The following is a 23,761-nucleotide window of genomic DNA, read 5'->3' as shown; positions in this document are numbered from 1 at the left end:
GGGTTTTGGGGTTTGTTTGTGAAAATAATTTATGCGAACAGGCTTACCTTTGGTCAGCCTGCATCTATGCCTCTGCTTGAGGTCTTAATTCTGCCATTTTGTCCACTCAACTTAAGTATGTCTTGCTTCAGAACAGGTCGGTTTCTGTACAATAAAGCTTCATATCTACAATTGGAAATGCAACTGATCTTCATACCTACGAATCGCTGTATTCCTGTATACATTGCAATGCTTATGAATGCCAGTGTTCGTGCCTTAATTTAATTTCCGCAAAGCTCGAGCATCTCTTCACTTGAACCAAATTTCAAATTTTTAACTGCGAAATTGACATCAACAGCAATTCCGACTATTCAAAAAGTGTTCATTTGAATTGATTCTATTTTGGTGAAGATTCAAATCCGGATCAGATCATTTTTTTGGTGATTTTTCACGAGTGATTGATTGGGCTAACACCAATATATAGCACAATATCTCAAAACGTTATGGACGGATTTGGACGAAACTTGGTGGACCGGTTGAGTGTCTGACAAGGACGATTCGGTTCGATATTGGTGAAGATCCGAATATGGATCCAGATATGAGAATTTTTAAATTATTAAGTGATTTTTCACCATTGAGAGATCAGGTGAAAAACGACATATAACATCATATTTCAAAAAGTTGTGGACGACTTATGACAACTTGATGGATGAGTGGGTAGTTGTCAAGAATAAGCCGATTTATGTTTTGGTTCATGTCCGGATCAATATCCGAGCTATCAGTGGATACAAAACGTAAACTGTTCAGCCTTCTGGAGGTACAGTCACGTGAAAAAGTAAGTACACCCCATGTAAAGTTTTTGATTTTTTCAACATATTTCAACATACAGCTATTTGATCTTCATTTCAACAATATTGATAGATAAAGGTGATATAATATAACAAATATCATGAAACATTTACATTTTGTAGTCCATTGTATAATTTAAAAAAACATAAATGCAAATTTCGCATGTGGAAAAAGTAGGTACACCCCTACATTTATCACGACTTCAAATGCCTAAAATTAGAATCAGGTGCACAAGCTCAGGCGCAAATGAATAGAACATCGTTAGAGAGGATCTTGGAGGAACCTGTCTTATTTAAACCTCAGACATTTAGTTTGGTTTGCTCTTTGTTGTTGAAGTGTGTGGCGTCACCATGCCTAGATCAAAGGAGCTCTCTGAGGCCTTCAGAAAGAAGGTTATAGATGCCTACGGGTCTGGGAAGGGATTTAAAAAGATCTCCAAACAATTTGAAATCAATCATTCGACTGTCTGGAAGATCATCGACAAGTGGAGAAGATTCCAAACAACTGCCAACTTGTTCAGGCTAGGCCGCCCCAGCAAGTTCAGCCCGAGAGCAGACCGCAAAATGCTGAAAGAAGTCTCGAAGAACCCCAGAATGTCATCACGGCGACCTACAGGTAGCTCTTGCCACTGCTGATGTCAAAGTGCACAAGTCTGCCATTAGAAAGAGGCTGCACAAATTTGATCTACATGGGAGGTGTGCTCGGAGGAAACCTTTGCTGTCCAGAAAGAACATCAGGGCAAGAATAAAGTTTGCCAATGAACACCTCAGCAAAGACCAGCACTTCTGGAACAATGTGTTCTGGACAGATGAGTCAAAGGTAGAGCTATTTGGGCACAGTACCAGAAGACATGTTTGGCGAAAACCAAAGACAGCATTTGACCACAAGAACCTGATACCAACTGTAAAGCATGGTGGTGGAAATATTATGGTTTGGGGCAGCTTTGCTGCATCAGGGCCTGGGCAGCTCACCATCATATAATCCACTATGAATTCTTCATTGTACCAGAGGGTGCTTGAGGATAATGTGAGGCCATCTGTCGGAAAGTTGAAGCTCAACCGAAGGTGGACCTTGCAACATGACAATGACCCTAAACATACCAGTAAATCCACCAAGGAATGGCTGAAAAGAAAGAAATGGAGGGTTCTGGAATGGCCAAGTCAAAGCCCAGATCTAAATCCCATCGCGATGTTGTGGGGGGATTTGAAACGAGCTGTGCATGCAAGAAACCCCTCAAACATCGCACAGCTGAAAGAATTCTGCATGGAGGAGTGGGCAAAAATTTCTCCCAGTCGATGTCAGAGACTGGTAGACAGTTATAAGAAACGCCTACTTGAGGTTGTTTCTGCCAAAGGGGGCAATACCACCTATTAGAGCCAAGGGTGTACTTACTTTTTCCACATGCGAAATTTGCATTTATATATTTTTTAATTATACAATGGACTACAAAATGTAAATGTTTCATGATATTTGTTATATTATATCACCTTTATCTATCAATATTGTTGAAATGAAGATCAAGTAGCTGTATGTTGAAATATGTTGAAAGAGTCAAAACTTTACATGGGGTGTACTTACTTTTTCACGTGACTGTATGCTCTCTACGGAGTGCCGATCTAGTTATGACTGTATCAGGTGGTAGGTAGCAGTTAATCCGATGCTATTATAGGTTGTACATTGATTGAAGGAAGCGCGGTGTGGCTGTACCTGTGTACAAACAGACGGTGGAGTGTTCAGTACCAAGAAAACCTTCACGTGAGGACCTCAAGTTTGATGGAGAGGAGGTAAGACTTTTCATCTTTAACACTATGAAGATCAATTGGAGACAAATTTTATAATAAGTGTGGAGATAAATACTAGCACGGTTGTAAAAAAAAATGTACAAAATGTTAAACAATCAAAAGCACAACTCGGTGTACATTTTGGATTTGAAAGGTAAATTGTTATTGTTTGGAGCATTAAAGTCTTGGTTGTCAGGTTTACTTGCGGATTCTCTTCTGGTCTTCAGATTTGTGGGACGCAACACTGCTTCCTCATAACGTGCAAGTCGGTTGAATTACTGCGTGCATCTGAGGACATCGATGTCAGTCTCACACTCACAGTCCTGACCAAAGCTTTCACCAAGGTATGGCTACATGTCCTGTTCAACACCTTGAGCAGTGGTCTTCATTTAGGCGGTGTGTGGTTAGTGTCAGCACAGCATTATTGCTTTGATGGATCTTGCACTTTCGTGCTGCAGAGAAAAATGGAAAGATTTGTGCCGCAGTTGGCAAATAGTAACTCATTTTATTTACTATTTACTTACATTATTTATTTACACTCTGAGGGTGGATTTTTATTTCACACTAAGCAGGTGAGTAAATAATATGAATTTGAAATATGGTTAAACTTCTTTCGTGAAAGCAAAGATTGTATGTGATATTTTAATCCACTAAATTTTACTATATACCTCATGTGCGTACTCACATTGTACGATGTATTTAATAGATGTACTCACCTTTACTCTGCATTTAAAAGACTAGTACACCCGCTCACTACGGGAGCGGCAGGGGGTCAATGCTATTACCCTCATATTGTACACCGCACCTTTCCTATGCCATCTCCAGGCATTGCAAATCGTCATTGCTGGGCACCGAAGGGGGCTGGGCAGTGACGCACGCTGAAAGGGAGTACTCAGTTTTCACTCTGTTGTACACCACACCTTTCCGATGCCATCTCCAGGCATTGCAAATCGTCATTGCCGGGCACCGAAGGGGGCTCGGCAGTGACGCACGCTGAAAGGGAGTACTCAGTTTTCACTCTGTTGTACACCACACCTTTCCTATGCCATCTCCAGGCATTGCAAATCGTCATTGCTGGGCACCGAAGGGGGCTCGGCAGTGACGCACGCTGAAAGGGAGTACTCAGTTTTCACTCTGTTTGTTTGTTTGTTTTCTTGCTTTCTTGTTGTACACCGCACCTTTCCTATGCCATCTCCAGGCATTGCAAATCGTCATTGCCGGGCACCGAAGGGGGCTCGGCAGTGACACATGCTGAAAGGGAGTACTCAGTTTTCACTCTGTTTGTTTGTTTTCTTTCTTGTTTTATTGTTTTCTTTCTTGTTTTCTTGTTTGTTTATCTGGACGATATCTCAGCCACCCTTTGAGCTGGGAAGCTGAAATTTCGGCACAATAGTGAGCAAACCCTTGGTCAAAAACGGTATTTTTTGTTTTTTGATTAATCAAATAATTGAGGAGTTATTTAATTATTAGCGATTAATGAAGTACTTATTTAATTAATCAAATTTCCTTTCTCTTCTGACCATTAACTCAGGCACCTTTTGAGTTAGGAAGCTGATATTTGGACATGCCAATGACCAGGTGATTTGGCTGCAAAGGCTATTTTTGATTTATTAATTAATCAATTAATCAATTAATCGATTAATTATTTAATTATTTGATTAATGACTAAAACTTTTTTTTTTTTTAGTTACAGATTCGGATGAAATGGTGGTGGTTTATGTGTTCTGTGACCGAATTGATTAATAATTTAATTTTTTAATGATTATTATTTATTTATTGTCATTATTAATCATTTATTTATTTTCTTTCTCATTTGGCCAATATCTCAGGCACCTTTTGAGCTGGTAAGCTAATATTTGGACATTAGTGACCAAGTGATGTGGCTATCAAGGATATTTTTGATTTATTGATTAATCAATTAATCAATTAATCGATTAATTATTTAATTATTCGATTAATTACTAAAAAAAATAAATCAGTTATAGTCAGGCAGATAGGTGTATCCATCATAAGAATTGTGGGTTTAGACGTACAAGCATGAAATTTGGCACAGTCATAGATAATAATCTAATGAATAATTCCAGATATGGACCCACCGCGAAAACGTCCTATGGTAGCCATGGCGGCCATTTTACAAAATGGCCGTTTTGACCGCGATTATTTTTTACCGGACGACACAAATGCTTCTTTATGTTCTAATGAAATGACTCTAGATACACATATATGCCATAATTGTATTCTCCAAATGACCACAATTTGCATTTGTGTTGCCAGCAATGTCAATTAACCCACCAAGCACTGTAACGGTAACTTATATTACTAGATAGTTCCAGTTTGATCTTGTTTATACGTCACAATTTTCTCCACCGCACTGGCACAAAGCGGTACATTTCAAACTAGCTTGTTTGCACTTGCATCGTCCCTTGCAACCCTTTTTGCATTTACAACAAATCAGCTCCCTTGATGAAATGCTGGCTTCAGGAAGCATGGACCACAGGGGTTTCCAGTTGTGGGGATCGATCCATCCCCAATCCCCAGGTGAGGGCAGATCCATAACAACCTTGAGCATGTTTCCCCAGCAGTGGCCACCCGTGTACACAGCCCTCTTGATTTGTTGTACCAGGGCTCCTCTGGTAGGGGGAATAGCTTGCATGGCTCGTCCTTTCTTCGTGAAGAGTGCCTGTCGAGCTTCGTCTATGTTGACGAGATTGCTGGTGCGATCGTAGAGAAGAATGGTGAACCGCTCGAGCACTGCCACAACGTCATCAGAGATGTCTGCTGTCCCCGTGGAGAGATGAACTAACGCTGGCGTCAATTCGTCAAATACTTTCCAGGTATCCCAGGCTGTATTCTTGCCCCGTGTATTAAATGACGAGACTGTGTCACACCCTGTGTATGCATGGAACATCGGGAGGGCCTGTGACTTATCTGGTCCGAGGAATGCTGCAATTTCATGTGCTGGAATATACCTGAAGTGCTGGCCTGTCCCAAAGGCCACCCAAAGCTCCTGGATTTTGAGTTTGGTTGTTGCTGCCACAGCCAATACCACTATATCTGTATCCACCGTACGCAGAAGAATTTTCTGAAATCCATCACGGACTGCATCCGCGAGATGTATCATCATTCGTGTATCAGCCTCCTCATGGTCACATGGGGCAAGATGACTGGTGTCGCATGCGGGAATGCACGTCACATCTGAACCATCCGTGGTGACTATCTGCTTATCTGATACAAGATGTGTGATGTGTTTTGTCAAGAAGGCAAACAGTTCTGTTTTGTTTGCATCAATTCTCAGGAAATGCTGCCAATTTCCTGGAAGAACAGTGGATCCGTCAACTCTCCTTCGAATGCCTTTCCCACGTTTGTCCCTGGCTTGAGATTTCAGGCTGTTGTCACGGTACTGGTCCCAGACTATATCCACACGACAGGCTCTTTGCAAGTGACCTTGTATGTGTGGCAAGAATACTTTAAGTGCATAATCATCAAAGGTTTTGGCAGCAACTGGTTTCAGAACGTTCACCAACACTGCCCCGTCAAGGATAGTGACGTCAGTATCTGGTTTTGGAGCATCACCTCTGACCTCTGCGCAACTCTCTAGACACACCAATAGATCTGATTTGGTTCCCAGTCGTAACTTCCCAAGCTGAGATAAAGACGGGGGACATGCTTGGTTTTATTACCTTCGCAAAAGCGGAAGGTTATGTTTTGATCGCTGTGTATTTATTTGTATGTCTGTGTGTGTGTGTGTATGTTATTCGCATAACTCAAAAAGTATTCAACCGAATTGCATGAAATTTGGTGGGATGATTGGTTATTATACGGGACACATTTGATTAGATTTTGGGAGCAATCGGGTCAAAGGTCAAGGTCAAGGTCACGAAAAGGTCAAAATCGTATTTTTACCAAGTACAGAACAGTAGCTGCGGCGAAGGTATGCGCTCTACCGAGTGCCCGTTCTAGTTTTCTTGTTTAACTTGGTTTAATAAAAACTTTATTTAATTTGCTAATTTGCACTTTATTTAATTTGCTAATTTGCACTAATTTGCATTAAAATGATACGTGGGACATTTTTTCAACTATTTAACATAGCAAATCATTTTCTACACATTTTTTCCTATCTATAGACACCAATGAGAAGTATATTTCGGGGGGGGGGGGGGGGGTGCATGAGACCCCTATCTAGCCACTAGACTAAAAGCGGCCATTTTAGGCTACCATAGGACGTTTTCGCGGTGGGTCCATATCTGGAATTATTCATTAGACTATTATCTATGACTGTGCCAAATTTCATGCTTGTACGTATAAACCCACAATTGTTACACCTATCTGCCTGACTATTACAGATTCTGATGAAATGGTGGTGGTTTCTGTGTTCTGTGACCGAATTTTTTTTTTTTTTTTTTTTTTTGTATACAAGATCGAGGCTCGTGAAAGAGCGAAATTGATTAATAATTTCATTTTTTAATGATTATTATTTATTTATTTTCATCACTAATCATTTATTTATTTTCTTTCTCATTTGGCCAATATCTCAGGCACCTTTTGAGCTGGGAAGCTAATATTTGGACATCACAGTGACAAAGTGATGTGGCTATCAAGGATATTTTTGATTTATTGATTAATCATTTAATCGATTAATTATTTATTGATTAATCGATTAATTAATTATTTTTTATTAATGACTTATTTAATTAAATTTCTAAAAGATACATCTTCGGATGAAACACTAGTGGTTTAGTTATGCTATTAGCCAATTGATTACGAAAATATTTTGTGATAATCTTTTATTGATTTTAATTATACGATTCATCAATCAATTAGTGTACACCTCTCCCTCCCAATGCAGCCTCAATGAGGTGCACTGCGGTATTGCCGGGCGCCGGAGGATATTTAATTATTTGGCATTGGGGCGGTGGACTTTGAATGTATCTGTACTTGTTTTCTTTCTTGTTTGTCGGGGCTATATCTCAGCCATCCTTTGAGCTAGGAAGCTGAAATTTGGGAACAATAGTGAGCAGGTACTTTATAAAAAACGGTATTTTTCGTTTTATGATTAATCAATTAATTTATTAGTTACTTAATTATTATCGATTCATTAAGTACTTATTTACCTCCTTTCTCACCTGGGCAATATGTCAGGCACCTTTTGGCTACAAGGCTGATATTTGGACACGACAGTAACCAAGTGATTGGGCTATGAAGGATATTGTACACCGCTCCTTTCCTATGCCATCTCCAGGCGCTGTATAACCCTTGCAATGCCGCGTGCTGAAGGATATGTTTTTCTACAAAGTAAGTTTCCAAGTTAGCATACCTTGAGAAATATTGTGTTGACCTCATCTGTTATTTGACAAACCCTGCTGTGACTCAAACTTATACCAGTGAAATAAAGCAATGAGGGTTTTATTAATCGAAGTGCACCTATCCACACTAGATAAGGAATGCATTTCATACAGAAAAAAGAACTTACTGTTTGTTTTGTAGATAGTGCTCTCAGATGAGATGGGATAACTAAGGTCAAAATATTTTGAATGCATTAATTTTGCAATAAGGTAAAATATGGATGGATGTGGATTGCAAGTGTTGCTGAACTTGTATTGTTTTTTTTTACTTTGCTTTAATTGTCTCTCCCATTCTCAGAATAACAATGGTAATTATGACTTGGAAACAAGTGGGCGGCTACATCTCAACAACTCTCTTTTTGTGTCCATCAAAGAAGAGTCTCAGCACCATGCTCAGGTAATAAGGTATCCACAAGTCAGCAACGCACCACTCATAAACAGGAATGTAGCAAATGTAAGAGTGACTGTATAGCACTTGGGTTATGGGCTGATTGGATGGTCTAGAGATAAGCACATTCACTTCTCAGCTGTCTAGACTGGGTTCGAATCCCTTTTGAGCCATAAACTCTCATCCTGGTATTTTACTGGCAGAGTGATTCATCAATGTGTGTGCCCTCAATGTGTCATCATCATCAATGTATCATCCCTCAGACGGATGTCAAATGGGCATTCCATTTCCCGTCTCCGGCATTTGTTGGTGGACGTTAAAGACCCCACGGTGGTGTCCTTCGCGAAGAGTAGGCGAGCCATCACCGGCACCATGAACATATTACAAATTCCTGCCCCAACCAGCAGAGGGCACCACATCAGCGGCACGGCCTTGCCCCCAATCAACGAGGCCATCCCACGCAGCCCTGTGTTGCATTATATGAACTAGCAACGGTACCTGCCCTACGGGCAGGGCTTCAATTAGGAGGCCCAAATGAAAAGGCAATATATCAGAAATTGAAGGCTTTTTTTTTTTTAAACGATTTATATAAACATCCGTTATATCATATCACACGCAAATCATCAAAATCTAAACAGTATTTGTAGAATTTCAATAAAAGCCACATCACTGTTCATATCGGTAAATATTATTCCATCGTGTTTGGAAAAACTGGAAAATTGGAAAATTGGAAAAAACAAAAAAGCCTATTTTACTCCAGAGGGTCCCAGGATTACCCACCCAAAATTTCGTTGCGATCGATTCAGCCGTTTTTGCGGCACCTGGAAACAGACAGACGGACAGACATTTGTTGAATTATAGTAAGATGAAGACAAAGACTACACCTGTTTATTGAACAATTCATATCATTAAAGATAAAACATAACTCTTTGCAAGAAACAAGCAACTAGTTATCAGGACTATTTCTGCAAGAATTGCCGCAAAGGTCCATTAACAGATTCCACCCCCCCCCCCCCCCCCCCCCATAATGCTAACACTTTAGTATCTCTCCAATAAGTGGTAATAAAAGCCCAACAGTCCAACTACACAGCAACAAAATAGAAGTTTACTGTCAAATATATAAAGAATATTTGCTGCTATGAAAACTGTGGAATCCTGCATGAAGTGCAATAATTGTTGTCACAGAATAGGGATTGTATGCCCAGTGACGTCCCTTACACACTGTTGCAGATGACAGAAGTGAGATGACTGCCATCAGGAAGTTTTGCAACACTTTTTTTTTTTGTGGAAGGCGATGCGAAAAATAGCTGATTATTGAGAACAGTATTGGAAATAGCTGATGTGATGTGTTTTACATTTTTGGTTTTTTGTCTACAATGTCGAGGCTCATGGAGGACCTAGAACATACAATGGGTCAGGATATGACAGAACGAAAGAGAACAATACAACAATAGAAATAGGACAATAGAAAGTGAACAATAGCAAGAGAAGGGGAAGCATCAACAGCAGGGATGATGGACAAAATAAAGGGAGACTTTGAGAGATAAGGGCTGCGTGTAAGAATGAGGGCTAGGGGAGGACACGTGGGGTGAACAAGATGGAGGCATTACAGCCTTAGGAAGGAAAAACTAGAAACTTGGATTAATTAATGGGTCTACACACAATCATTCATTTGGATAGGAGTTGATCTGAGATGGTGGTGAACGGGTGTCCTAACCTTGGAGAGAAGAATGAGAATGAAGAGACTGCGGAAGTTGGTTCCAGAGGTGGGGAAAAAGAGGAACAAGTGAGGGCAGGTGAGCATTGGTTCTGGAGTTTTTAAAGTTTCACCAGAATGGGGTTGCTGGCATACAGCATTCTGGGAAAGCAAACTTGAGGAGATGGGATGGGGGAGGATAGAGCACAGAAAGTGCAGCAGGTGTCAGACCGGAAAGGAGACTGTGGAAGACAGAGACCACTGAGCTGTCTGTGATTGGATGATGATAGGCCCATCAAGTCAGCTTCATTGCACATGTGGGAGAGTTTATAATATGTTGTTACACAGTAGAAATTCTCACTGTGATTGTCATTAAGGTTGTTCTCAATGTGTGCAGGTGAAGATCGTGGTTAGTGTGCAGTTGATGCACAATTTCCTGCTCATCATTGGACTGAGTGCTGGTGGTGGGTTATTGCTACTCCTGCTGGTAGTTGCTGCTTGTTACAAGGTGCATCTTTGCTTTTTGATCTTCTTGTTATATATCCTCCTTCCCCTCCCAAGGTCATGTTTTATAGGTCCTTTGTAATTGGGAATGAATATGTTTGAGTTGATTTGCAATCCATTATTGGTTATTTGGCAGGCATCTTCAGTATCGGCATGCAAGCATGAAAATGAATAGGAGGGCAGAGTAAATTTGGTTATGGAATGTTCATGGCATTAACTTCCTAACACCATTGTTACCTCCGCCACCAAACGTGGATGGATGTTATGTTTTCACCCCTGTCTGTCTGTTTGTCTGTGTGTCCGTTTGTGAACAAAATATCTCAAAAAGTTGTGGACGGATTCGGACGAAATTTGGCAGCAATGTAGCGTATGTGACAGTTGTGACACCGACGAAATGATTAGATTTTGGTGAAGTTCCGGATCCGGCTCCTATAATTTTTTAAGTGATTCTTCATCATTGGGAGATAGGGCCAAAAACTATACATAGCAGGATATCTCAAAAAGTTATGGATGGATTTGGACAAAACTTGTTAGACAGGTTGTGTGTGCGTGACAAGGAAGAATTTATTCAATTTTGGTGAAGATCCGGATCCGGATCCAGCTGGTATAAATTTTTAAGTGATTCTTCACCATTTTATGTGTTCGGTCTTTTCCAGGCTGGATTCTTCAAAAGGCAGCAAATGCAAGAGTCAAACATAAATGATGACATTAGTGCCCAAGATGTAGGGACGTACAATGCGATTGCCAAGGAAGATGTTGAAGAACCAGCAGGAGGGGGAAAAAGTGATGCAGTAGAGTGAATCGGTACAAAGTTCAGAGAAGAGATCCGCCAGGGGGTGTTGGAACATGCCGGATGCGCAGACATGAAGTACAACTAATCGATTTACAAAATGAATAATGTAGGGGAAGGTGGGGCAAAATGGCACACTTAAGCTTTCTTTGAAATTTTATCCAAAATGATGCAGTATATCTGAAATCAGACAGTGTCTTTACAATCATTATTCCATTATAAATACACAAATTACTTGGTATTAGAATCAAATCAACCATTCACTGGTGAGAACCAAAGACCAAAAATGTGCTAAGTGGGCCATTTTGTACACCACGTTGGGCAAAATGGCCCCCACATATGGGGCAATATGGTCCACCCGTGGGGCAATATGGTCACCCCATTGAAAAACATAATAATTACCCTCAGAGTCACCAATCAAAACACTTTGAACCTGAAATAATATTTATTGTGAAAAATTACAGACTACAAGGTGAGATTATGCACATAATTAGGCACAAAAGTCACAGATGAAATTCACATCTTCTTCATCCACACCTGCACAACCATCATGGGCCCAAAGACGACAGACTGTGCACTTTATCCATCCTTCTCCTATCACACTATAACTTTCCCGGCAGAATAAGCACATTGTTCCATCATCATCCTCAGACTCGCTAGATTCTTCTGGTGCCGTAAATATAGCCCGTTTACCCTTCACTATCTTCTTTTTTGGCTTTTCTGCAACTTTCTTTTGCTTCTGAAGTTTTTTTTCAGCTCTCTGCTTTGCCTTCTCTGCCTTCTGTGCTTCCTGTCTTTTCTTTTCTTCAGCTGCATCAGCAAGTCGTTTCTTGTATGGGCTTGATGTTAAATGCTCTGACATTGACCTTTTTGATTGACGTGTTGTAGGCCTACCCTTAGCAGGAGTAGCCTTAGGTGGGGGACTGATTTGAAAGGGTGAAATGAACTCCCTACTGGTGCTTGCAACAGCAGGTCTTGGAACAGCAGCATTTCTGAGTGTTACCAATGGGTCTCACAGCATTTTCGGGGCCTCTCACAGCATTACCATCAGGTGCAGGACCATCAACAGGTCTGGTACCCCACGGGCCATTTTACCCCAGGGAAATGGACCGTTTTGCCCCATGAACGACCTCCATGAAAACCTGACATCATTGGAAACCACATGTACTGGGCAGAATGTTTCAAAGGTCAATTTTAGTGACTGACTTATACTCTAAAAGCATGCAGTAACACTAGGAAATATGAGTCACTCTGTCACCACAAACACAATTTTCTCACATACCTACCGATAGATCCTAGTAGGTGTCAAAATGTTGGATGGTTCAGCTCGAGTTCAAGACTGGATAGGGATGGCCACCATGTTGTTACTTTCTGCTAATCCACAAAGGAATGTTTTAACATGAACAGCCACAAGATGGCAGCAGCTGCTGGTGGAATATACCAAGGGGTCCATATGACCCAAGGGGTCCATTTTGTACCACTTTCCCCTACATGGGAAATGATTTTGCTGCATAACTGACAACGAGAATTTCATTTCTCATCTTGACAAAGCCGGATGAGAATTGAAAAACGACACAGGGAAAAGGGGATCAAGAAGTATGGAATGTGATAATATTAACGTTACAGAGCGGATATATATTTTGTTTTTCCTTTTCTTTTATTACTTTGCATTCTCGGTTTAAAAAATGGCTTCAACATTTCTACCAAACATAATACTGTATATATTCCTTTTATGACTCACCCTGCGCTCGCAAAGCGATCGGCTGCGTGGGCGCCATCTTGTTTAAATTCATTTATTCATTTTCTCTGCAATCGTTGGTGAGATTGATACGATATTTTCACCATAGTATGCGTCAATTCGTGTAGAATTTTTCAGTGATAATTATGACGTCATATATCACGTGGTACAGGCGCCATCTTGGAAAACCCGAAAAACTTTGGACATCTATATATCCAAAACCGCTCCATTGAGAAAATTGAAACCTGTCTCATTGTAAAGAACTCCGCATGTGGAATAAGGGCGGTTAATTGGTGCCTGTATTATGACGTCATAATTTGACAACGCTTAGTCCGATATGTTTGAAATTTCGTGAGTGTGATCTACACAATTATATTGGAGAATGTAAATGTATGACGTCATCAGTCACGTGGTCTGGCAGCCATATTATATCAAAGAACAAAACCATAAAAACAGAAGAGTTGGCTCACACCACGTTCACTGTGTGTCGGAAGTATTCTATGAATAACATCGTTTTATTATTTTGTTTCCTTCAACAGTGTACAGCATTTGACTAAAGTGAAGCAAAAGTGAAATTCAAAAAAAAAAAAAGAAAAAAAAAAAGATAATTGGTCATTCGGATAATTATGGATTTTTTTTTCACATTACATCCTGAGGAGAAAATTATATTAATCATGTGACTTCAACTTCAATGAGATCTCCATTGCTTTCTCCCAAGACAGATGGGTTCTTCTTCGTATCGTCTCAGTTGCGCATAACATAATTTTTCATTGTCAATTATCATGATTTAGGTTTGCATGAAAATGTTGCAAATTTTGTAGTCTCTTGTAATTAAAGTTTTAAATTGCTTTGCTGTGTTTCCACCTTTTGTTTCAATTTACGGATTTGGCTTTGTCTTTAAAGGTCCAGAAACTGTTCTTGTTCAGCATAAAGCTCTTCATTGGTCTAAACTATTACAATGGGTTAATACCCCACACATGCAAAGAAAAAGGTCCAGTTAAGTTCACTTTTGTCTGTGTGTCTGTCCTTCTGTCTACAAATGTCATCAGTTTATGATCGAGGAAAACTTGATTGCAATTGAATGCAAGATGTTGAACACAATGCAAAACATGAATCGGCAAACAAACCAGTACTTTAGCAGTTATTACGTCTGCCAACGAAGGTGGGCAGAGGTATGTTTTCACCCCTGTCTGTCTGTGAACAGAATAGCTCAAAAAGTTGTGGACTGATATGGACGACGTTTGGTGGACAGGTTGGGGGTATGACAAGGATGAAACAATTCGATTTTGGTGAAGATCCAGATCCGGAGATGTAAAAAAAAAAAAAAATTTCAAGTGATTATTCTCCATTGGTGTTGGCTTAGCGGTTAGGGTGCCGGCTTGGGATCCTATGATCCTGGGTTCGAATCCCGGTTGGTCGCTGAATTAATGCCAGGGGGGGTTGACTCAGCCTGTCATCCTTCCGAGGTCGGCAAATTGAGTACCAGTTCACTGGTAATTCCCTGTGTGTCGCAAGAGGCGACTTACAGGGTTGACGGCAGGAAGGACATCCGGCCATAAAACATTGCTTCAAAAAAGGCCAACCCCTGCTCTGCGGGGGGAAATGGCCTCGAAAGGTGGTTCATTATTCACCATTGAGAGATGGGGCCAAATACTATATTCTTCTTCTCCTCTTCCCTTTACAAGGGGTGAAGTCCAATGGCACCAAACTTCCACCCTGCCTTAACTACGATACTCTCCACTCTCCAACCACCCCCACCTTGCTGATATAACTCTTCACACAATCTTCCTATCTCAACCGTGGTCTACCTCTTTTCCTCCTTCCCTGCTCCCTGAACCTATCTGCTCTCTTTGTCATTTTCTCTTCCCCCAACCACACCAAGTGTCCAGCCCATCTCAGCCGGCATTTCACCAATCTCCCCATCAAGCTCATCTGCACACTAATCATCTTCACTCCCGTAACCCTCCTGACCCAGTTGTTCTTGCAAACCAGCAGCCTCTGTCGTTCTCTCTCTGTCAGTGCCACCGTTTCCAGACTGTAAAGGTAGGCCGGCGTTACACAAGACATAACCTACCCTTTCAATTTCCTTGTAATCTTTCTGTCTGCCATTACACCCTTGACCTTCCTCCATGCATTCACACCCACCTAAATCCTCCTCTGCACCTCTGCCTCAGACTTACCATTCCTGGTCTCTGTTCCCCCCAGATACTCAAACCTATTTCCTTGTCTGATCTCCTTCCCCTCCAACCTGATATTCATTTATTTTCTTTGCTGCCCTAGCCACATCACCTTAATCTTCTCCATACTCGTATTCAGCCTATGCTTCCCAAATACCTTCTTCCACTCTCCCACTACTTCCTGCATCTCTTTCTCAACAATCCTCTCAAGAAGTTCTGTCACTCAAGCTTTTGGGTTTCACTATCTGCCATGATATTTCCTGGGAAAACCACATTTCCAAGCTGGCCTCTAAAGACAGTCGCCGTCTGGGCACTTCTGAGCTCCTCACAACATACAAAGCTTTCATCCGCAGCTCAATGGAATACTGTTCTCCCCTCTGGGCTGGTGCTCCTGCCTCACACCTAGCTCGTCTTCACGCTGTTGAAACAAAAGCTTTCAGAATCATTGGAATCTCCCGTGATGAAGCTGATTCTGAGGGCCTTTCTCTCTCTCTCACCGCAGGCAGGTTTGGTGGTCTTTCTGTCTTCTACCGACTCCTCTCCGGCCTAGCTCCCTCTGCTCTATCTGTGCTCTGTCCTCCAAATATTCCTGCAGGATGCACAAGATCTGCCATCAACCCTCTTATGGTTAAACTGCCAAAATCAAGACTCTCTGCTCACCTTCACTCCTTCATTCCTCTTTTCTCCCGCCTCTGGAACAAACTCCCTCACTCTCTTCGATCCCACTCCTCCCTCCAGGTCTTTAAAACAGCTGTTCACCACCATCTGTTATCTTCCCCCATCCAAAACCTTGATCTTTTCTACCCCCGTTAAAACACCACAAATCCACGTCTTTCAATCTCCAACTTCTTTCCTGAAGTTCCTAGTAGTGTTAGTTTGCTTTGTACCATGTACCCCTTCCCTTCCCCCCCCCCCCCCCCACCTGCCCTCTTCCTTCCACAGATCTACCGACATCCCTGTTCTCTACTGTTGTTGTGCGTGTATGCTTTAGTCTCTCCCCCTCTTGTCTTCCGCTCCCTTTATTTATTGTATGTATTTTGGGTCCGTGCATTTTTTCATGTGCAATGTGTTAGACAGAAAGACCACCAAACCTGCCTGCGGTGAGAGGGAGAGAAAGGCCCTCAGAATCAGCTTCATCACGGGAGATTCCAATGATTCTGAAACAGCTGTTTCATGTGCTTGTCAAAGTGGACATCTCTCTGGCCATTCTCAGAGAGCCTCCTCAGCGTCGACGAGTCTGGCATTTCACTCAGGCCGACTGGGACGGTCTTCAAGCAGCCATCAATCGTCTGGATTGGTCTCCCATCTCCACTGCCTCTGACATCAATTCTTCCTGGGAATTCTTCCAAAGCAAACTGATCTCTCTCATGCACAGATTTATCCCATCTCGCCTTCAATTGTCTTACCCTTCCTCCCGTCCATGGTACACTGAATCTTGTGGTGAGGCAGTTGCCCTGAAACAACTTGCCTTTGCCTCTTGGAAGGCTAATCCAACTGAAGGAAATCTCAGTTCCTTCCACCAAGCTCGGAACAAGTGTGTGTCTACCCTCAGGAGTGCCAGGAAGCACTATCTCTCCTCACTCAAGAATGAACTCTCAAACCTGTCTCCTTCCTCCAAATCCTGGTGGCGTCTGGTCAAATCCGTTTCTGGTGTTTGTTCCCCCTCCATCCCCTCCCTTACCTCAAATGGACACACAGTTGACATCGCACGTGACAAAGCCGAATGCCTCAACTCTGTGTTCGCCTCGAAATCCTTAGTCCAAACCCATCTCTCTCTGTTCCCACCTTTCCCAGTCGAACCCAACTGCTCCTGGACTCTGTGTCCTTCTCTCCTGACAAGGTGGAGGAGTTTTTGTCAAACCTCGACTCTGATTCTGCAACTGGACCAGACGGCATCAGCCCACGGGTCCTAAAATCCTGCTCTGCCGCTCTATCTCACCCTCTCTCTGTTCTTTTCACCCTATCTTTTGCTCAAGGTCATCTGCCAGCATCCTGGAAATCAGCTAACATTACCGCTTTACACAAAAAAGGTGCAAAAACAGATCCTTGCAACTACAGACCAATCAGCCTGCTCCCAATTATCAGCAAAGTCATGGAATCCATCATTGCTTCGGATATGAAATCTTTCCTCTTCTCCAATGGCTTGATCTCTGATCATCAATTTGGTTTCAGACCAGGTCACTCTACTCTGGACATGCTGCTTCTGCTGTCTCAACAATGGATGGAGGTCCTCAATGCCAAACAGGAAATCAGAGCTGTCTCCCTTGACATATCAAGGGCCTTTGATACGGTCTGGCACCCAGCTCTGCTCACCAAACTCTCCTCCTATGGTATCCATGGAAATCTCCATGCATGGCTTGCGGACTTCCTCTCTGGTCGTAGTCAACGTGTGGCCCTGAATGGATTTCTCTCATCTCCCCTTCCTGTTCAGGCTGGAGTTCCCCAAGGAAGTGTGCTGGGCCCTGTGCTTTTTCTGGTCTTTATCAATGATCTCTCTGACTCTCTGGAAAATCCTCTCTATCTCTTTGCTGATGACTCCACTCTCTGCCGCTCCATTCCTCTTCCCTCAGATCGGCAGTCTGCAGCCTCCTCACTCTCTGAAGACCTGGACAAAATCACAGACTGGTCAAACAAGTGGAACATGTCTTTCAATCCTGCCAAATCTCACTCTCTTACTATGTCTCTCCGAAAAGATCGACTGGACAACCCTCCCATCTACTTTCTCAACAATCCTCTCCAAGAAGTTCTGTCACTCAAGCTTTTGGGTCTCACTATCTGCCATGATCTTTCTTGGGAAAACCACATTTCCAAGCTGGCCTCCAAAGCCAGTCGCCGACTGGGCATCCTCCGTCGTGCGAAGTCCTTCCTCGGCACACCTGAGCTCCTCACCACATACAAGGCTTTCATCCGCAGCTCAATGGAATACTGTTCTCCCCTATGGGCTGGTGCTCCTGCCTCACACCTGGCTCGGCTTCACGCTGTTGAATCCAAAGCTTTCAAAATCATTGGAATCTCCCGCGATGAAGCTATCTCTGAGGGCCTTTCACTCACTCACCGCAGGCAGGTAGGTGGTCTTTCTGTCTTCTACCGACTCCTCTCCGGCCTTGCTCCCCCAGCTCTCTCTGTGCTCTGTCCCCCAAATATTCCTACAGGTCGCACAAGATCTGCCAGCAACCCTCTGATGGTTAAACTGCCGAAATCTCGGCTCTCTGCTCACCTTCACTCTTTCATTCCTCTTTTCTCCCGCCTGTGGAACAAACTCCCACACTCCCTTCAATCCCTCTCTTCCCTCCAGGTCTTTAAAACAGCTGTTCACCACCATCTCTTATCTTCCCCCATCCATAACCTTGATCTTTTCTACCCCCACTAATTCACCCCAGATCCACCTTGTTTGAAATTCCAACTTATTTCCTGGAAATCCTGGCAGTGTCCATATGTTTATACCTCTCCCACCCCCCCCCCCCCCTTCACATGCCTCCCCCCCTTCACATGCCTCCCCCCCAAAGCCCTCTCCCTCCCACAGATCTCTCGATGTCTCCATGTCTCTCGGTCCCTGCTCTCAAATGTTGTGTTTGTGTCCTTCCCCCTCTCTCCCCATCTTGTCTACCGCTCCCGATGTTATTTGTTTTATGTGTCTGTTTGTCTTTCTGTGTGATTAATGTTCGCTCTTTCACGAGCCTCGATCTTGTATACAAAAAAAAAAAAAAAAAAAAAACTCTTACACGAGACTTCACTCTGTATACAAAAATAATAATAATAATAATAAATATAAAATCTCCCGTCTACTCTCCAACACAACAGCTAGATCGTCGGCATACAATGTCCTCCCCAGAATATCTTTCATGTTACCTTCCCACTTACCAGCTCCATCACCATGATAAACAGGAGTGGGCTGAGGGTACTTCCCTCCCTGCCTCAAACCGATGTTCACACTGAACTCCTCCGACATCCCAGGACCAACCAAAACTTTTCGCTTCGTTCCCTTGTACATCCCTTCGACCAACCTAACTTCTGCTTCTGGAACTCCTATCCATCTCATTGTCGCCATCACCATCTCTCTCGGGATTGTGTTGTAGGCCTTCTCCAGATCCACAAATCCCAATTCCATTTCACCTTGCATCTCCAACCTCTTCTCCACCAGCTGTCTCAGCACGAACATCCCATCTGTCATCCCCCTACCCTATATAAACCCCTTCTGCTCTTCTCCAATCTCCATCTCTATGCTCTTCCTTATCATCCCATCCAGAATCCTCTCCATCACCTTCATGACAATACTTGGGAGCATAATGCCCCTGTACTTGCCCAGATCTTGAACATCGCCCTTCCCCTTTCATATCAGCACAATTAACCCTATCCTCCAATCCATCGGAATTGATCTCTCTCTCTGTTACGGTTCTATGAATCGTCACACCGTGGCAAATGGAACCAACATACAGTGGTTCCCGAGTTAGTCATTTCATTATTAAATGTTCCAGACAGACCTCCCTTGTGTCTAGTGGGTTTCAAAGAGGATATGCATTGTGTGGGATCAGTTAAGTTTTCCCCCACTTGCTCTCTTTATTTTGAAACTGAACGCTCTCTCTCTCTCTCTCTCTCTCTCTTGAGTAACATTGGAATTTGTGTGCTGCTGCCTCATTTGCATATGCGAGCCAAAACTCCGTTTGAATCTGCACGCCAGAACCAAACTGCCACCACAACCGCAGTAGCGCCTCAACCACCTTCCTCCACCTCAAGACCAACGACCAACTCTCTTTGTTTGCTCGCCATCCACTCATGCTTGCACCACAAGACTGTTTCAGCCACGATGCCATTTCAATTATATTTCAGACCACCACAACCACCTGTCTGTGCCGCACTATGGCAACCACCATCTCGTGCTGCACATGCCATTTCTCCCATGCCCTCGGCACCACCACCAAAAAGGCTCACTGCTGGTTAGCGTACAAACTTGTGATAACCGTCACACTGTTCCTTTCTGTTAGCAACGACCTTACAGTTGTCCACCATGTCATCCAAGCCCTTGCCGGGCGTTTGGGTGGTGAATGGTGAATGATACATGTCAGCCCCCATGTTAACTTAGGAACTGACGCTCATGGCATGTCCCAAGAGTGAATGAGGACATTTTCAGACCAGCAAGCTCAAGGAGAGGGTGATGTCACATGGAGGGTCATCTGTGCTAATGGGCACCCCACACCAGGATCAAAGGGGGCGGAATGTGACCCCTGCTCCTGGGAATCATGCCTGGAGAAGGCAGGGTGTCATCCTTGACCCCTGCCAGACCCCACCCCTTCCGAGACGCATAAAAGGCGGAACAACAAGTCTTTCGAGAGAGTGGAGTCTGTCTGGTCATTGTCTGGTCTAGTCATCAATTCCTTTGTTCTTAAATAGGAGCTGTTTGTTGGAGGTGCTAACCTGCAGCGTTCGATCTGCCCTGGGACAGAGAGCAACGGGAGAAGAGCACTGGAGAAAGCCAGGTAAGGGGGTTCAATCCAGGCAATACAAGCACAAACAGATTTACTCCTCATTACCCTTTCCCCAACGCAAGAAAGTGACAGACTTGCCAGTCCACACTCAGTGAGCCCAAAGAGGTCATTAAAGCCTCGCCTTGCTCTTTTCTTCTTAGACTCTCTACCTTTCCGAGCTGTGATTCTGAAGGCCCAGTTATGTTAGACCAATAAGTAAGTTGTATAAGCTAGGGACACACGTTCATAACTGTGCTCTTTGTCTCTTTCCCTTTCTCCCTCTGCCCCCGCCCTCCCCCATTGCACGTCAGTTGTTGCACTCCCCACACAAATTCATGTCTTTGCCCTGCTGTACGAATGTTCCTGTAAATAACACCCATAGTCTTAAATTATACCACATGCCTTTACTCGCTCTCCACCTTGTAAACCCTTGGTTTGTTCTTCCAATCTGCCCGTATCGTGTTTTCCTTCATTGGTCTAGCGTAGTCCGCATTTCTTGCTAGCCGGGGTGGTTTATACCCCAACTAATTGTCTCATTTAACCAGTGGGCACTGCCCTTCCTGTTGTACTCGGTGGCCATTTAAAGGACCACACCAAAGGGATGATCCTCGGTCAGTAAGGCTAAGTCACCCCAGGTAAACGGTATCAGACAGAGGACCCTGGGAGATTTAGCTGTCTGATTGGCTTACGTGGTTGATTAGCAACCTACCGAGTCGCGGGGTCATTCGTGACCGGTGGCCTCAAGACTGGTAGTCGAGAGGAGCCCGAGAAGTCCCCTCGTGGTGAATCCCAAAACCCAGATCCATAACAATATGATTACCTCCCTAAAAGGCTTTGCGAAACATTGATGTGGGTTTGTAAAAGCTGATATAAACAACCATCTAATGGACTGAATATCCTAATCATCAGTGTCAAGAGAACGACGAGTAAAATCAACAGCCATCTCAATGCCAACAAGGAAAGATTATGAAATACTTACAGTAAATGCTTTTGCTGTGATCAACATACACAAACGAAAATAGTTTTGATAATCGAAAGCAGAATCCATTTTAATGCAGTTCTAATGAAGGATACATACATTTCTCATGGACGAGTTGGATGCACATCAGAGTTGCTTGCTAAGGAACCACGTGTTCATTATGTATGCACAGGATAGGATGCGGGGTTCCAAATTGAGAAAATGTACATTGAGAAAAGGGAGGATGACAGAAGAAAGGAGAGTTGTGAAATGTCAGAGGGAAGGGAAAGAAGTTGAGGAAATGATGGCAATAAGAGAATGGCGGTGGACGCAGCAGCAGTGGCAGGAGCAAGTTTGGAGTTTATGGGACAGAGGGGCAAAAATATGTCGGAATCGGCATACGTAATAAGTAAATGGACCATTACCCCAATCGTTGTGTTATTTCTTTATTTTGTTCCAGCATTAAGGGTCGAACCGATGTGTATAGTTTCCGGGGCATATCTTTTGCTTTTCTTCATTGTGAAAATAATTTTGCTGCTGCCTTTGGCACAGAGATGCCACAAATTACAACAAAACAGGAGAGCACCAACTCACGTCATTAAAACACTATCCATCACAAGCTCTGCTTATTCATCTTTTCCCCTTCGAAAGATAATATTTCACCCGAGGCACTAATTTACTGTGTCTAACATATTACAGGATAAACTGGAGCGCACACAGCCTGCTTTAGGCCTCATCAAGGTGTGCATGTCCAGTGTGAAGTCTGAGTCGTTAAGGCAACCCTGAAAATGCATGGGGGCCAGGGGCAACGGGGCTGGTAGTCTGTCCGGCCTTCCTCAAATGACTCTCACAATCCGCTTGGTGACTCATCGTCCCAACCTTCTGTTTCACTGGTCCACCTCGACCGGGTCCCTGTTCTCCTTCTAGTAGTCGCTCTCTCTCACAGTCAGGCTTCGGCGAGAGCCGAGGGACCGGGTGCCCGGTTCCTGCGGCAGCCACGCACAGGCCCCAACCTTCCCAAGGCATCACCCTGCCATCTGTTGCCTCTGTTTCCCTTGTCAGCTCCATGTTGCTTGGTAATAAGTTGAGACCTTGTGCTTCAGGTGAGGTACTGGAGTTGGCAACACTCGGAGTAGTTGTGACCTGTATAAAAGGAAATTAGCCATTTTGGTAGCCATTTTGCTACCATTTTAGCCATTTTGTAGGTAGCCATTTTGTGGCAATAGATAGCCATTTTGTTTCCATAATAGAAAATGCAATTCTCGGGTTAGATGTCAAACAGGACAAGATATTGAAACAATAATTCGTTTTCCATATCTGGCCAGTTAATAACAGCAGAACACATGAGCTAATAGTGCAGTATATCACGTGGTAATGGAGGATGGTACAGCACAACCATGCAGCTGTAGAAAGCTGGCACACCATGCGGTCATGAGGGATGGTATTTCATGCAGAATAGGAAAGTGTGAGAATAAGCACAATCAAACTAGATATACAGGTGTAGGAAGGTAACCACACAGCTCATCTTGCCTGTACAAAATAGTCCTGGCCCCATCCAAACAAGAACTCAGAAAATGAAAGGAGACATGGAGATGCCAGAGGAATTAGGCAGCTGCAAAAAAGGTCAAATAATTAGGGTCAGATATAAAGATGATGCTTAATGGGGAAAGTTGTAAAAACCTTTACAATGACACGTAGCATTTCACATCATTGCTGGAGTTTCAATCCAAATCTCCACCGGCCCAATGACTGGAGGGCTGGCAGGATGGCCTAGAGTGGCGACCCATCCAGGATTGTGCCCCCGAGCCAATGAAACTGTCTTGGTAGCCCGATGCGCCTAATGGCGCGAGAAGGACCATCCAGACATCCACACATTCTATGACTCCACTCCTTTGTCTAACTTTTTTCTGTTAAATTGCATTCCTGAGTTTGTCCAATCATGTTCTTCCATTCGTTCCTTCAAGTTGTTGAGCCGCACTCATCTCACATTGCTGATCACATTGCCATCATCTTTCCCGTTCTTGCTGACCATTAATTATATTCATTTCCACATCCACTTTTCACCATGCAGAGGTATGTCTGTGTAATCTTATTTAT

At 43.3% G+C, this 23,761-nt stretch overlaps 2 protein-coding genes across 6 annotated transcripts in view; one reads left to right on the top strand and one right to left on the bottom strand.

Moving 5' to 3' along the window:
* The window catches only part of LOC137422976 (integrin alpha-L), a gene marked incomplete in the record, with an annotated part of 211,928 nt that extends 198,013 nt beyond the window's left edge, over positions 1 to 13,915 (top strand). Inside the window, 5 exon segments of the mRNA XM_078771064.1 lie at positions 2,550 to 2,612; positions 2,837 to 2,953; positions 8,250 to 8,348; positions 10,433 to 10,543; positions 11,196 to 13,915. Of these exon segments, the coding sequence (XP_078627190.1) occupies positions 2,550 to 2,612; positions 2,837 to 2,953; positions 8,250 to 8,348; positions 10,433 to 10,543; positions 11,196 to 11,339 (534 nt within the window).
* Positions 13,916 to 22,097: 8,182 nt separating this feature from the next.
* The window catches only part of LRP4 (LDL receptor related protein 4), a 262,672-nt gene continuing 261,008 nt past the window's right edge, over positions 22,098 to 23,761 (bottom strand). For all 5 annotated transcript variants that reach the window (XM_078771054.1, XM_068109669.2, XM_068109660.2 and 2 more), the window contains one exon: positions 22,098 to 22,807. In XM_078771054.1, coding sequence (XP_078627180.1) covers positions 22,436 to 22,807 — 372 coding nt within the window. In that variant the 3' untranslated portion in view covers positions 22,098 to 22,435. The remainder of the gene's footprint in view (positions 22,808 to 23,761) is intronic.

The sequence above is a fragment of the Myxine glutinosa genome, chromosome 1 (genome assembly GCF_964187855.1).
Source record: "Myxine glutinosa chromosome 1, kmMyxGlut1.1, whole genome shotgun sequence".
Classification (NCBI taxonomy): domain Eukaryota; kingdom Metazoa; phylum Chordata; class Myxini; order Myxiniformes; family Myxinidae; genus Myxine; species Myxine glutinosa.
This window is presented reverse-complemented; position numbering and strand designations above follow the sequence as displayed.